Source organism: Phoxinus phoxinus, assembly GCF_949152265.1.
Source record: "Phoxinus phoxinus genome assembly, chromosome: 5".
Lineage (NCBI taxonomy): Eukaryota > Metazoa > Chordata > Actinopteri > Cypriniformes > Leuciscidae > Phoxinus > Phoxinus phoxinus.
In genome coordinates this window covers 25,938,688-25,951,756 of record NC_136880.1, presented here as the reverse complement: position 1 = coordinate 25,951,756, position 13,069 = coordinate 25,938,688, and the positions used below count along the sequence as shown (strand labels likewise).

At 37.5% G+C, this 13,069-nt stretch overlaps 2 protein-coding genes across 5 annotated transcripts in view; one reads left to right on the top strand and one right to left on the bottom strand.

The window, feature by feature from the left end:
- Positions 1–170: 170 nt before the first annotated feature.
- rabggtb (Rab geranylgeranyltransferase subunit beta) lies at positions 171–4,650 on the top strand. 3 transcript variants are annotated; one of them, XM_079611938.1, is made up of 9 exons: positions 171–322; positions 630–679; positions 782–979; positions 1,416–1,521; positions 1,612–1,664; positions 1,769–1,879; positions 1,968–2,093; positions 2,637–2,786; positions 2,949–4,650. In XM_079611938.1, exons 3-9 carry the CDS (start codon positions 809–811, stop codon positions 3,087–3,089), a joined length of 858 nt encoding a protein of 285 aa, XP_079468064.1. In that variant the 5' UTR covers positions 171–322; positions 630–679; positions 782–808; the 3' UTR covers positions 3,090–4,650. The 3 variants fall into 3 exon arrangements, with proteins under 3 accessions (XP_079468064.1, XP_079468063.1, XP_079468065.1); XM_079611937.1 differs by having other exon boundaries at positions 184–322; positions 572–679; XM_079611939.1 differs by having other exon boundaries at positions 315–537.
- Positions 4,651–10,287: 5,637 nt separating this feature from the next.
- The window catches only part of efna2a (ephrin-A2a), a 61,435-nt gene continuing 58,653 nt past the window's right edge, over positions 10,288–13,069 (bottom strand). The window contains exon 4 of one of the 2 annotated variants that reach the window (XM_079611960.1): positions 10,288–11,835. In XM_079611960.1, the coding sequence (XP_079468086.1) occupies positions 11,717–11,835 (119 nt within the window). In that variant the 3' untranslated portion in view covers positions 10,288–11,716. The remainder of the gene's footprint in view (positions 11,836–13,069) is intronic. The other variant, XM_079611961.1, reaches the window with a different exon arrangement.

Here is a 13,069-nt window from a genome sequence, read left to right as displayed (position 1 = left end):
CTTTGCAACCCTCTTAGAAAAAGAATAAACTGCAAAAATAGCTCATATAAAACTAGTTCAGCATGACAATATATATTGTTCAGATTATGACAACAATCCGGAGAAAAAATGTTAAGGAGAACCAATCTGGCGATCTCCACTTTGTGACATGAGTGAATAAACGTCTGTTTAGAAGATGCGAATGCAGAATCGCATAACGTCACCAGTAAATGCTTTTTGTCCTTCACGTGCACCCGTAGAAATGGCGAGTAATGTGATGATGTACAATGTGTGTGACTGCTGAAGTACGCCTGTAGTCCTCTCTTACTTCTCCACCAGAATGGTAATGTAAAACATACTACTTTGCTTTTTTAGTTATTTAATTGTGTATCAAATAATGTTTCCCCATAAAGGACATGCGATTGTGAAGAAAACAGCGCACATTAAAAGAGGAGAACGATTGCTGCATGTCATGTCATCCGCCCAGTCAATTCAGCACAGTTTACAGTCTGAGCTAAAAGGAATGTAGGCTACCAGACTGCAGTTTTTGAGCTTATTGTAAGAAAGTGATGACAACTATTTTTTCTTTCAGGGAACCCAGGTTAAAGACGTGATCATTAAACCTGATTCTCCAAACACTCTCCTCCTAGACAAGCATGCAGACTATATTGCAGCCTATGGCTCCAAGAAGGATGACTATGTAAGTTGATGGCTTATAAAAATACACAAAAAAATGTTTGCCCTTCAATAAATAAACTAAATTGGATGTCAATTCCCATGAATTTTGCACCGGCTCCTGCAGGAGTACACGCTGTCAGAGTACTTGAGAATGAGTGGCATCTACTGGGGTCTGACAGTAATGGACCTGATGGGTCAGCTCTCTCGAATGAACCGTGAGGAGATCATAGACTTCATCAAGTCCTGCCAGCACGACTGTGGAGGCATCAGCGCCAGCATCGGCCACGACCCTCATCTCCTCTACACCCTCAGTGCTGTACAGGTCAGCAGGAATCGGCAAGAAACTGAAGTTGCCATTGACTTCTTTTATATACACGTATATCCAAGGGAAACTTCTTTCTGAACAAGAAAAAAAATGTGGGGCGGGAATTAATTTTGTCCATCAGGAATTGATTGGATTGTTGTGGTTTGCTATTGGTTGATCTCATGTGAGTGACAGGTTGTCCTGCCCTCACGCTAGTAAACACGTCGTCAGAGAAGAGAAGATATTTCGCTGCAAGAGGGAGGGGGAGTTATTTTGATTAAAGATTACGTCGAGGGCTCATACTTTTTTTCAAAAAATAATGAAGTGCACGGATTATTTCTAATAAATGCTGCAATATTCCATTCAAGGCGACTGTAATGAGTAATAAATGGCTGTACAAAAATTACTACACAGAAATTCATGGGAGGGTTTTTTATTTTATTTTATTTTTTAGATCCTGTCCTTGTATGATTGCATTAATGTCATTGATGTGGACAAAGTGGTGGACTATGTTAGAGGACTGCAGCAGGAGGACGGCTCATTCGCCGGGGACAAATGGGGTACATTTATATATATATATTTTTTTTCTGTCTTTAGTTAAATAAATAGCATTTAAATGGTACATGATGGCCTGTTTTTTTCCTTAACAGGTGAAATAGATACACGGTTTTCCTTTTGTGCGGTTGCGACATTGGCACTACTGGTCAGTTCTTTTGCATTCAATATTATATTAAAATTTTCTTTTATGGTGTTTCCTGCAACCTTTGAAGGTTAGAAATACATATAACAAGACAAATTTCTCTGTAGGGCAAGATGGATGCTATCAACATGGACAAGGCCGTTGAGTTTGTGCTGTCCTGTATGAACTTTGATGGTGGTTTTGGTTGTAGGCCTGGTTCAGAGTCTCATGCTGGTCAGGTGAGATATTTGAGGTTTTTATGCCCTTTTAGTGTGTTTGTAAGTGGTGCTCTGTCTCTCAGTAATGTTTTTCTCATCCTGTCTTCAGATTTACTGCTGCACAGGTTTCTTGTCCGTCACCGGGCAGCTTCATCAAGTAAATGCAGATCTTTTGGGCTGGTGGCTCTGTGAAAGACAGTTGCCATCAGGAGGCCTGAATGGGAGACCAGAGAAGGTAAGATGTCTCGTAGATCATAGGTATTAATGAAAAATAACTTTGTTTGTTAAAAGAATAAAAACTAAATGGTATTACAGATGAAATGACATTTGTTCTCATATTTTCTATCAATGCTGGATAGTATGATTTAATCTGACTTTTGACTATCAGTGCATTCTGCTCATGGAAGAGAGCATCTGATCCAGTCATTGTTGCGGGATAATAAATAGTATATTATGGTTTAATTGTCTCTCTTTAGTGTTTTGTATTATATTGTATTTTGTATTGTCTGTTATTGTTTCTATTCTAATGGACCTTGAGTCTGGAAATAAAGTTGAATAGAGTACAATTTGTGCTGTTATAAAATATTAAAACCGAACCTTATTGCCTATTGAAACTAAATAAAAATATTATTGAAAAAAATCTGATTAAAATAAATGTATTTGTACATCTTAAACCTAAACTGAAATTGACCAAATAAATAAACAAAATTGAAAATAATGAAATTTTCTGAAAGAGCAAATACAACTGTGGATGATTTTATTATTTTTCTCATTTCAGCTGCCTGATGTCTGCTATTCCTGGTGGGTTCTTGCATCTTTGAAGATCATTGGCAGAATTCACTGGATTGACAAAGCGAAACTGCGCAATTTTATTCTTGCTTGCCAGGATGAAGAGACCGGAGGCTTCGCTGACAGGCCTGGAGACATGGTAAGCTCTATGGAGTTTGTCACACAAAAATGTTGCATATGCATAAACATTTTGCTTGTTATTTTTATAGGACTTACCGTTCTTTAAACAGATCTTATCATCCTCTGCAGTTCATTGTTATTAGTATAATGTATATTATTTTTCAATGGTCTTTCTGTCCAGGTGGATCCTTTCCACACTCTGTTTGGTGTGGCCGGTCTGTCTTTGCTGGGAGATGAGCAGATCAAACCGGTGAACCCTGTGTTTTGCATGCCCGAGGATGTGCTTCAGAGAATTGGCCTCCAACCAGACTTGCTGAGCTAAGTTTACATTTTCAGCATGGCCGTTTTACACTTCTCCTTCACCTGCACAGCCAGCCCAGTTTAAAAACGAGCGAACCATGGAAAGCTCTCATCTACAACTAACGATCGGCACACCGCTTAGAGGGACCAAGGATTTTTAGAAAAACGTGCTTTTGTTCAGAGATTTGTTCTGGTCATCATGTAGGCACAATTTTACAGAACTTACATCCGTTAATAGGCTGTCTTTCTTTAAAGATGCTGGTCGAAGAGGTACATCTGATATTATTACAGCTTTCACTGTGTATAGAAACGTAACTTTATTTATATGACTAATTCAGCAGGTCACTTTTTGGTATCACAAGCATTTAGTCAATGAGGGGAGAGATCACTCACTCATCTCTGATGGCTTTTTCGAAGTGAGTATGCAAAACTAACATTTACATGTGTTACATCATACTTTTCATGCATGAGATTAACTTTATGTCCAAATCCTCTTACTGTAGTTTGTTCACACTAATCGTCAAGGTTTTGTTAGTCATCACATCCCTAAAGCATTCATGAGAACTATTGTGCGACCATTTTAAAAGTCACGTTCGGTTTGCAACCGATATGTGAGAGAGTTTTGCTGTTGTGGTATGAATGATGAATTATTCTTTCGTTCTGGCATTGATGCCCTGTGGTGTGGGATGGAATAAATGTGATGTTAATATGAAAAACTCAAGTGATTTTGCTTCATTGGTGTAATTTGGATAATTCATTGTCAGGTGTTAATCTGTTGATGTTCATCACCCCTCGAGCTTCTGACACTGATTGTGAAGAGATTTCGGTGGCCTGCTGTTACGTGATGTTCCTCAGTAGTGCTTGTACATTTTTTTGCACACTGTAGGTTAAAAATTTGTATCCTATATAAAACCTTTCAACTGAATTGATTGCCAGTTTTTGTCAATCATGCTTTCAATGTCACATTATCTTATGATGTTGTGATTTCTAATCAGTTCAAAATAAGCTGTTCACACAGTGCTTTTAAATTTGTATTCAGTAAAAAAATAAAACAAAATCTGTAAAACTTTCAAGTATATGAGCACGTAGTTGGAAAAGTGAAGAGGCAATCAATTCAGAGTGTGTGAAATCATCAGGAGAGCAGCAATCTACAGATCCCTGACTGATATGCAGAAACAAACACAAGGGTTGTTAGGCTACGCTGAAACCCCACTGGCTCTCATTACAACCTGTTCAGAGCGCGACTGCGAGATATATGCCACATGTCACCACTGTCTCCTGGCACTCGTGTTGTTGTCACACAACACCATCTACTGCCTCTGTTATAAAGACTGCTATAAAGACATTTGGATCAGTTAAGAAGCAATAACACCAAAAGCATCATGAACCGTTTTACATTTAATCATTTTATTTCAGGCAAAAACATGTCATTTTATAAGTAATTTTTGTTATAAAGTAACACAATCTGGGTCATGATTCTATTAACACACTACAAGTCAAATATTTTTAAGAATTTGCTCATAAGGCGTTAGATTAAATGTTTGGAGTAATGATTCTCAATAAAGCTAACTTTTTTTTATTTTAGTTATCAGTTTCTCTCAGTTGCTTTGGTACATTTCTCAGATCACAATTGAAATCCTCGCGACTTTTTGTTCAACCTCCACATCACCTATTGTCACTTGTGCACATCATAAAAGCAATACAATTTTCTTTTTCAGTTAAACCCCTCCCTTGTTTAGCTTATGCTACTCTAAGCAATGACGGAAACTTTGTATTTTTAAGCACTTCTTGCGTTGTTTGCCTCTTCATGATGAATCACTCGCTGTATTCCTCGTTTGTAAGACGCTTTGGATGAAGGCGTCTGCTAATTGACTAAATGCAATTGTGTTGCTGTATGTAAAAAAATAGTATGTAATGCAAATAAGGATGATTAGAGAAATGTACCAAAATTACAAAAAATCTTAATTTACATCCTACAAAACACAAAGTAAATATTACATTAAACTGTAATTATATTTTGAGTTTATTTGTATTACAATAAAATACCTGAGGCACAAATCAGCTTAGATAGGATCCCCTTCAAAAATGCTCCTGGAAAGAGTCAGAAAGGTTTCTCTATTGAAATAAGTTTGCACTGGAGGTAATTTATAGCTAATGTTTACTCGCCTGTAAATGTTTGGCTTGCTTTATGAATATGAGATTTACTTGATTTTGATAAATTAATAAGACATGGTGAAATAAGTACATTAACTTTGCCTACATAATATTCAAACACGTTTTTTTTTTTTAACCATCTTATTCTTCCACTAGAAAAAAAAAAAATCCAGCTCTGCATTTGTGTTATAACAAGAAAAACAAGCCACGTGGAAAGACATCCCATTAGCAACAGCCTCTCTCTGACAGACACCTTTTTCAAGTAGATACAACAAGTACATCTTTTTCACGTCTGTGCTTCTTTTTCAAGCCTGGAAACATTGTAGAATGATATTGATGACCTGCATTTAGGGCATTATGTCTATCCGTGCATGAAGTATGAATCAGATAGAAAGGAATTGAATCCCTCAGAGGATGATGAGTGAGTTTCATATAATAGTGTGGAAAGATTTACCAATCAATTGCTTATAAATTCAAGACGCCATAGCCTATAAAACTAGGAATGGATTACTTTACTTTAGGATGATTATCATCGTTATCTGACATGTGTTATGTGGGTCTTTATGTGCTAGTTCTGAGGATCCTCTGTAATATTAAAATAGTAAATTATAATGTTGCCTTATTTAAAGTGAACTAAACTACAGAATCTCACACGTCACACCTGGACTCTGAAAGCTCTGACACAAAGTTAGACACCTTTTCCTGCAAATCCCTCTGCTTGTTGTTGCTCACCACATCAGCATTTTGAGAAGGATTGTATTCTTTGATGAGCAGATCAAGGCTGTGCTTAATGGCTGCTTTAGATATGTGACTTCTGCCGTTGTCCATGCCATCTTTATTTTGTAAGTATCTTGACAATGACTTGCTGTCTTGGTCTTGCTGCTGTATACCCATATAACAGCAACGGTGTTCAAGCAAAGGGTTCCTCATTCCTGGAGCAGGACTCTGAAGAGTGACTTTTTGTCGTCTTTGATGCACTTGTTTTGCGCTTCTGTCAAAGGTGAAATGTCTAGGAGTCGAGGAACTGTTCTTCAGATCCGTCTCTGCGATATATGAAGGGCTCTTGGGCAAACTCTTCTGAGGACATCCGTCACTTTTATCCTCATCTTTTTCATTGCATTCCCTTAAGGAGAACTCAAAATGAGACAATGAGGCTTTTAAGTAATCCTTATTGTCTTTTACATCCTTATGTGGTGAAATGTAAGTATTAGTTTTGGATTTTTGATACGTTTGTAGAGTCAATGTATGCTGTTTGACTTCTGACAGATCCCTTTCACAATCAACAGAGGTTTCATCACCCAAACCGTCATGCTTCTGGCTAAACATGCGTTTGGACTTCACTGAGTCACCGCTTTCAACATTGAAGTCAATATTACCACATGTGTTTGCTTTCTTGGATTTTTTACAAGTTGAAAAGGAAATACTCACTGATCTCAGATGAGCAGCGTAGGCTTCATGACAATATCCGCTTATCAGGTTTATGTCCATCAAGGTCTTTTGAAGCTCTTGTATTTCTTTGTTGATCAAAAACATCGATCTCCTGTGATCTCTGCACAGAATTTCTCGCTCATCCACAAACCTTTTCATTTCATAATAGTTTTTGAAGTGTGCTCTCTGTAGATGTTCAGCTCTCGCTGTGTTCGCTTTTCTCGCTTTCAAAGAGCTCATGCCTCAGACAGATTCAACATGTAATGACTGTTCAGGAGCCTTGAGACGTGTGTGTTTGTTGTACCTCAGGGAACTGTTAGATGTGCCACAGAGATACAGGCAGAAGACATTGGTTAAAAGGAAATAGTCCATCCAAAAATGACAATTCTGTCATTTACTCACCATTATGTGAGTAAATGATGATACATGTTCTTCTGATATTTTGAAGGATGTTGATAACAAATTTTTTTGGTTCCCATCGGCTTCCATTACATGGACAAAAATTGTAATGTAAGTCAATAGGAACTGAAACTCAAAACCTAAAGCTTTGGTTATCAACATTCTTCAAAATATCTCCTTTTGTGTTCACCAGAAGAAAGAAATGCACAGGTTTGGAAATACATGATGAGTAAATTATGACAAAATTTACATTTTTGGGTGGCCTATTCCTTTAAATATTTGGAATATGAATCAAAAGTAAAGTTCTGTGAGAGATTGCCTTTATATGTGGGATGAATGACCTTTGACAATACAAACATGAAGAAAACACTCAACAGACCAAGAGTAGCTAAAAGGTCTCATTCACAAGGGGGCAGCAAACGTCTATTTTTCATGAGGAAATCAGCATGAAACATGCATGCTGTGTTACTTATATTGAGTCTAACATTTCATTAAAATGATCTCAAATTATTATTACAAATGACAGCATAAGGCGCATCATGCTGGGAGACAGACCGAATATGTAAGACATAAATCTTTTACTCACCATTTATACTAGCCATTTTAATCATCAGTAATAATCATTCTGAATGCCTCTAATATCAGCCTCAAACTGGAGGTTTGGTTTGCATCTGCAGCACCATCTCCAAGTCTGCAGATCCTGCACTGATGCTTTTCTAGCGCATGTATTTTTTATCATAGTCTACATTGCATAAAATATTCAGATAGGACATTCACTTTTCTGAGCCCAGCCAGGCTACTGATCCCTCACCTAATAGTTGGATGAGCATCCAGGCCAAAGCCTAGAGCCGGTATCAGCAGACACCCGCCTGAATGTCAAGTCATGTATGACCATGACTCATTCCATCCGTCCCGCATCCGAAAACACAGCGTCAAAGCAATCACATCTTAAATGTCTGTGTAAAAATAAGCTGAATAGCTTCTGCTAAAGTATTAAACATCTTTCATCACCTTTTCCATGATATAGGTAAGAGATTTCTTGAGGCTGGTCTTTCAGGACATTGGACAAAATAATCACAAATTATACAGCAGGGCTAAAAGCTTCCCTTTAAAGAGCTAGCTCACCCAAAAATAAAAATTCTGTCAGCATTTTCTCACCCTCAAGTTGTTTCAAATCTGTATGAATTTCTTTCTTCTGCTGAACACAAAAGAAGATATGTTAAAGAATATGGGTAACCAAACAGTTGATGGTAGCCATTGACTTCCGTAGAATGGGAAAAATATTATGTAAGTCAATTGGGCAATCAACTGTTGAATTACCGACATTCTTCAAAATATATTTTTTTGTGTCCAGAAGAAAGAAATTCATACAATTTTGGAAAAACTTGAGGATGAGTAATTGATGACAGCATTTTCATTTTTGGGCTAACTATCCCTTTTAGAAAAGGTTAGTGTCAAAGTATATGACAATAATAATAATATTATTAATAATAAAACATAAAATAATATAGATGAAGCAACACAATCTGTCTGGGAAAAATGGCAAAAGAAGTTTTTCAAATTATTAAATGTAAATGTAAATGGAGCTACATGCGCACTCGCTATAGCAGGGGTGGGGAACGTTTGTCCAGGAGGGCCATTGTCCTGCTGAGTTTAGCTCCAACCCTGAAAAAAACTCACCTGATTGTAGCCTTAGTGATCCTGAAGACATTGATTAGCTTGTTCAGGTGTGTTTGATTAGGGTTGGAGGAACTAAACTCTGCAAGAGAGTGGCCCTCCAGGACCAACATTCCCCACCCCTGCACTATAGTGATATAGTGTAAATATAGGGGCAACAAAATTTGTTTTTGGGAAATAGCAATATTTTTGAACTAATATCCAACGTTTACTAACCTCAAGTATTATTTAAAATCTGATATATTATTTTGCTTTTAGTATTATGGCATACATTACTGTTCAGAAGTCCGAGGGTCGGTAATTTAAATGTTTTTGAAAGAAGTTTATTATGCTCACAAAGGCTGCACTAATTTGATTTATCTATTGTCAGTATTATTATGATCGTTTTTAGAGACATTTTTAATATACATTTAATCACAGTTGTAATAGAAGTAAATATTCTATAATATTTTAGTTTATACTAGTTTGTACTTGTACTATGACTAAAGCACTTAAATTCAATAAATGATAATGAATACAGTAAAATAATACAGTAAAACTAAAATACAGTGAAACAGTAATATTGTGAAATATTACCATTTAAAATAACTGTTTTCTATTTTAATATATTTTTTAAATGTCAGCATCATTACTCCAATCAGTGTCAAATTGGTCCTTCAGAAATCATTCTATGACAAGAAACATTTGTTATTATTATCAATCACGAGCAAGCACCACGCCACGCCACGCCACATCCATCAATGTTGGAGAATTATTTATTGAAGAAAGTTGGGGATGAATAAGGAGAGGATGGATGGGAAGGGGAAAGGGATGGAGGTCAGGTTGATCTGGGCATCTGGTGTTGGTGGCCATCTGGTGTTGGTGGCCTGGAGACTCCGAGTGCGGGCATCATCTCAGGTAAATGTAGGCCGAGTGATTAGGACCCACCGAAACAACCTGGAAGGGGAGAGAAGAGGGGATGGTACGGTGGTTGAATCATGGATGAGAGAGGGAGGGGAGAGGAAGGGAGGGTTTGAGAGAACGAGACAAACACAGTACTGTAAAGGGTGACCTGATTTAAGAAGGTTTTGAAAAGTCAGGTGATTGGTTGAGGTGTGGTCCCTCTCCCGAACCTCAGTTATCTAGTTAACTCTCTATGTCGATTACAACAGTTGCTTACTATTTTTGTGAAAACTGTTTTTTTTTATTAAAAAAAGAACACAATTTATTTGAAACATAAATATTTTTTACATTATAAATGTCTGTCACTTTTGATGGATTAAATGCATCCTTGTTAAAGAAAAATATTAGTCTCTTATAATTTTCTGATTTAATCACCTTGAGCAAAAGTGAAAATCATACACAGGGTGCCTAAAGCTGTGTAAAGTTTCTTTTTTTATCACAAAATATGTCATAATATCAAGTATTCTCTTAAGCACATAATTTTCTATAATGTTGCACAATTTAGTAATCATTTAGATACTGTACAAAATGACACATCAGGAAAATTTAGCAGTGCCTAGCAAACCAAATACGTTTTTAGATATGTGCTGTGTTGTGTTTTGTCATTTAATTCTGGGAGGAGAAAAAAAATCTAAAAGGCCTTTTAGCACCTTTAGCATCAATGTCTGCAGAGATCATCCCATTCTAAAATATTTCATTTAACATCTATTCTATACAAAGCTGAGTCAAAATGTTGCTTGTCAACTCTAGACAATGCATCTTTTCTCACATCCCGTAGACAAAAAATGCTTTATTTTTTTGTTGTTCATTTCTGCATGTTTCTTCATTTCGACAGAACATGTTGGCTGTACAAAACGTCACATGAAAAAGAGGACACAATCAAATCAGATGGAAAGAAATGCTTTCTGTCTCTTTAAATACTGAATACAGTTTGACAAGATCACAATAACAACAGTAAGAGTGAGAGAGTGGGCCCATCTGAATACGTCCGACTGCTGACTCACACACTGTATCGCCACTAAAACCGTTCCTCATATCACATGAATAATTAATGTTGCTTTTAAATGCTACAAAAATAACATGAAATAGAATACAAAAAATCCATTTCCTTTTCGCCCATGCCCGCAGTGCGTGCGTCGGTGAATTAAAAGTGGCTATCCCTGACCCTCACAGATCATTTTTTGAAACACACACTGCGTTTCATTGCTTGTTTGTCCCACAGAGCTGGAAAGAAAAAACAATGCAGAGTTTTATTAAGCGGCATTTGGGTTTGCACCAAAGCGATTATTCTCATCTCGGAGATTCAGTGTCCTTGTCCCGCCAGTAGACATATAGTTTTGAGGCGAAGGCCAGCAGTGAGCACTGACATTTGGCTGCGTCTCATCCAAACTCCACCAGCTGAGCCGTACACTGAACGAGTGGCTAGAAGGTCTACTTTTGTTTCCTTTTTGCTAAAAAAAATATATCGTTACTATTGTAAGAAGATCAGTTTCTGTTTCACAGTGTTTCACATGCATGTGAACGTCTAACACTAAGTCCCTAACTGCTGGCTACCACAAAACACATTTCTTCTCTCCCTTCAAACGGAAAATAAAACTAAAACTCTGAAGAGAGTCCTTTGGTGTCATTTGTTATTAGGGGGGGAAAAAAAATCCCGTAATTTCTGGGTAAACAAGGGCTGAGTATGGAGTAAAGATGATGTGGGGGGGCATTATAGCTAACCAAATAAGAGAAATCTGAAATCTTTTGTAAACCGCTATGCCCTGAAATGTGACAAAATGGCACATGAATACAAGCCTCGATTACATGACAGCATATATAAAAGGTCACATTCCACGACAGGTGTCTAAGTCTCACAACTGCTTTACATGAGCCGCTAAGCAGGGCGAACGTCTCTGTCCTCGGATCAGCTGCGAGGAGCTCGTTCAGTAAAAAAAGAGGATGACTGCGCGTTAGCCATGTGGGCCGGGGGGGCTGGATGAGAGGGCTTCCCTGAGGGAGTATGGATGGAGGGAGAGCGGTAGGCAGTCTGGGCAGCGGCGGAGCTTCTTAAACGCGGGCCAGCAGAAAGGCCAGCAGCAGGAGCACAGCTAGGCACGGGCCGTCCGCCTTGCAGCGCTGGCTCTGATCAGTCAGGAAGGGCTCTGGAGACTCATAGCCCGAACCATCTGAAACACACAAACACAGAGAGACAGCACACGGAGAGGAAGTGCTATAGGAAATGCATACCTTTACTCAAAGCAGCAGGGGCCCACAGCAGTGACCTAATTAGAGTTTAATTACTGAGGCAGAGGATCTGGTTCACATTTCACACACGGTTTTCATAGATTACACCAAGCTGACATATCTGTGCCAATGAATTTAAAATAAACGCTGTATTTCCAAATGGAGCTGTTGTTCTGAACCATGGGTGTCCAATCCTGCTCCTAGAGAGCCACTATCTGGCAGAGTTTAGCTCCAACCCCAATTAAACACACCTGAACCAGCTAATCAAGGTCTATAGGCATACTAGAAACTTCCAGGCAGGTGTGTTTCTCTGCTGGACAGCCCTTCCAGGACCGAGTTTGGACACCCCTGATCTAAACAATTAGCAATGACAAAGTACCAGAAATACTGGTTTTCACAAAGATTTCATGGCATCCAGAATATTTTGTTGTATGAATATCTGAACAGGCTATATATCAAAAGAAAGAACAGACCCTCTGCTTAAAAAACAAAACTGTTTTATCCTTGCTTAATTAATTAATTAATAGCATTTTTTTTCAACACTTGAATGTGGGTAAAATTAATTAAAAAAGCAACATTTTGAACAAAAAGCTGAGAAAATCAGGTTGGATCAGATCAAAGAAAATTTAAAGCTGGATCAGATTCAGAACAAAGATCAAAACATAGATATTCTAATATGCTTATTTTGTGCTCAAGAATCATGTCTTATTATTATCAATGTTGAAAACAGTTGTGCTGCCTAATATTTTTGTGGAAACAAAATCCTTTTTTTTTAGGATTCTTTGATGAATAGTTCAAAAGAACAATATTTATTTGAAACAGATTTTTTAAAAACAAGGTAAAAGTCTTTAATGTCACTTTTGATTTATTTAATGTGTCCTTGCAGAATAAAACTTAATTACTCGCTCTCATGTCGTTCCAAACCCATAAGACTTCCGTTCATCTTCAGAACACAAATGAAGATATTTTTGATGAAATCTGAGAGCTTTCTGTCCCTCCATTGACAGCTAGGCAACTACCACTTTCAAGCGCCAGAAAAGTAGTAAAGACATCATAAAAGTAATCCACGTGAGTGGCTTAACCTCAATAAAAAACATAATTTACCACTTTTTTTAAATATAAAATATTAATCTCCAACGCGCGTTCATGCAACAACACGCCTTCAATCAACAATCA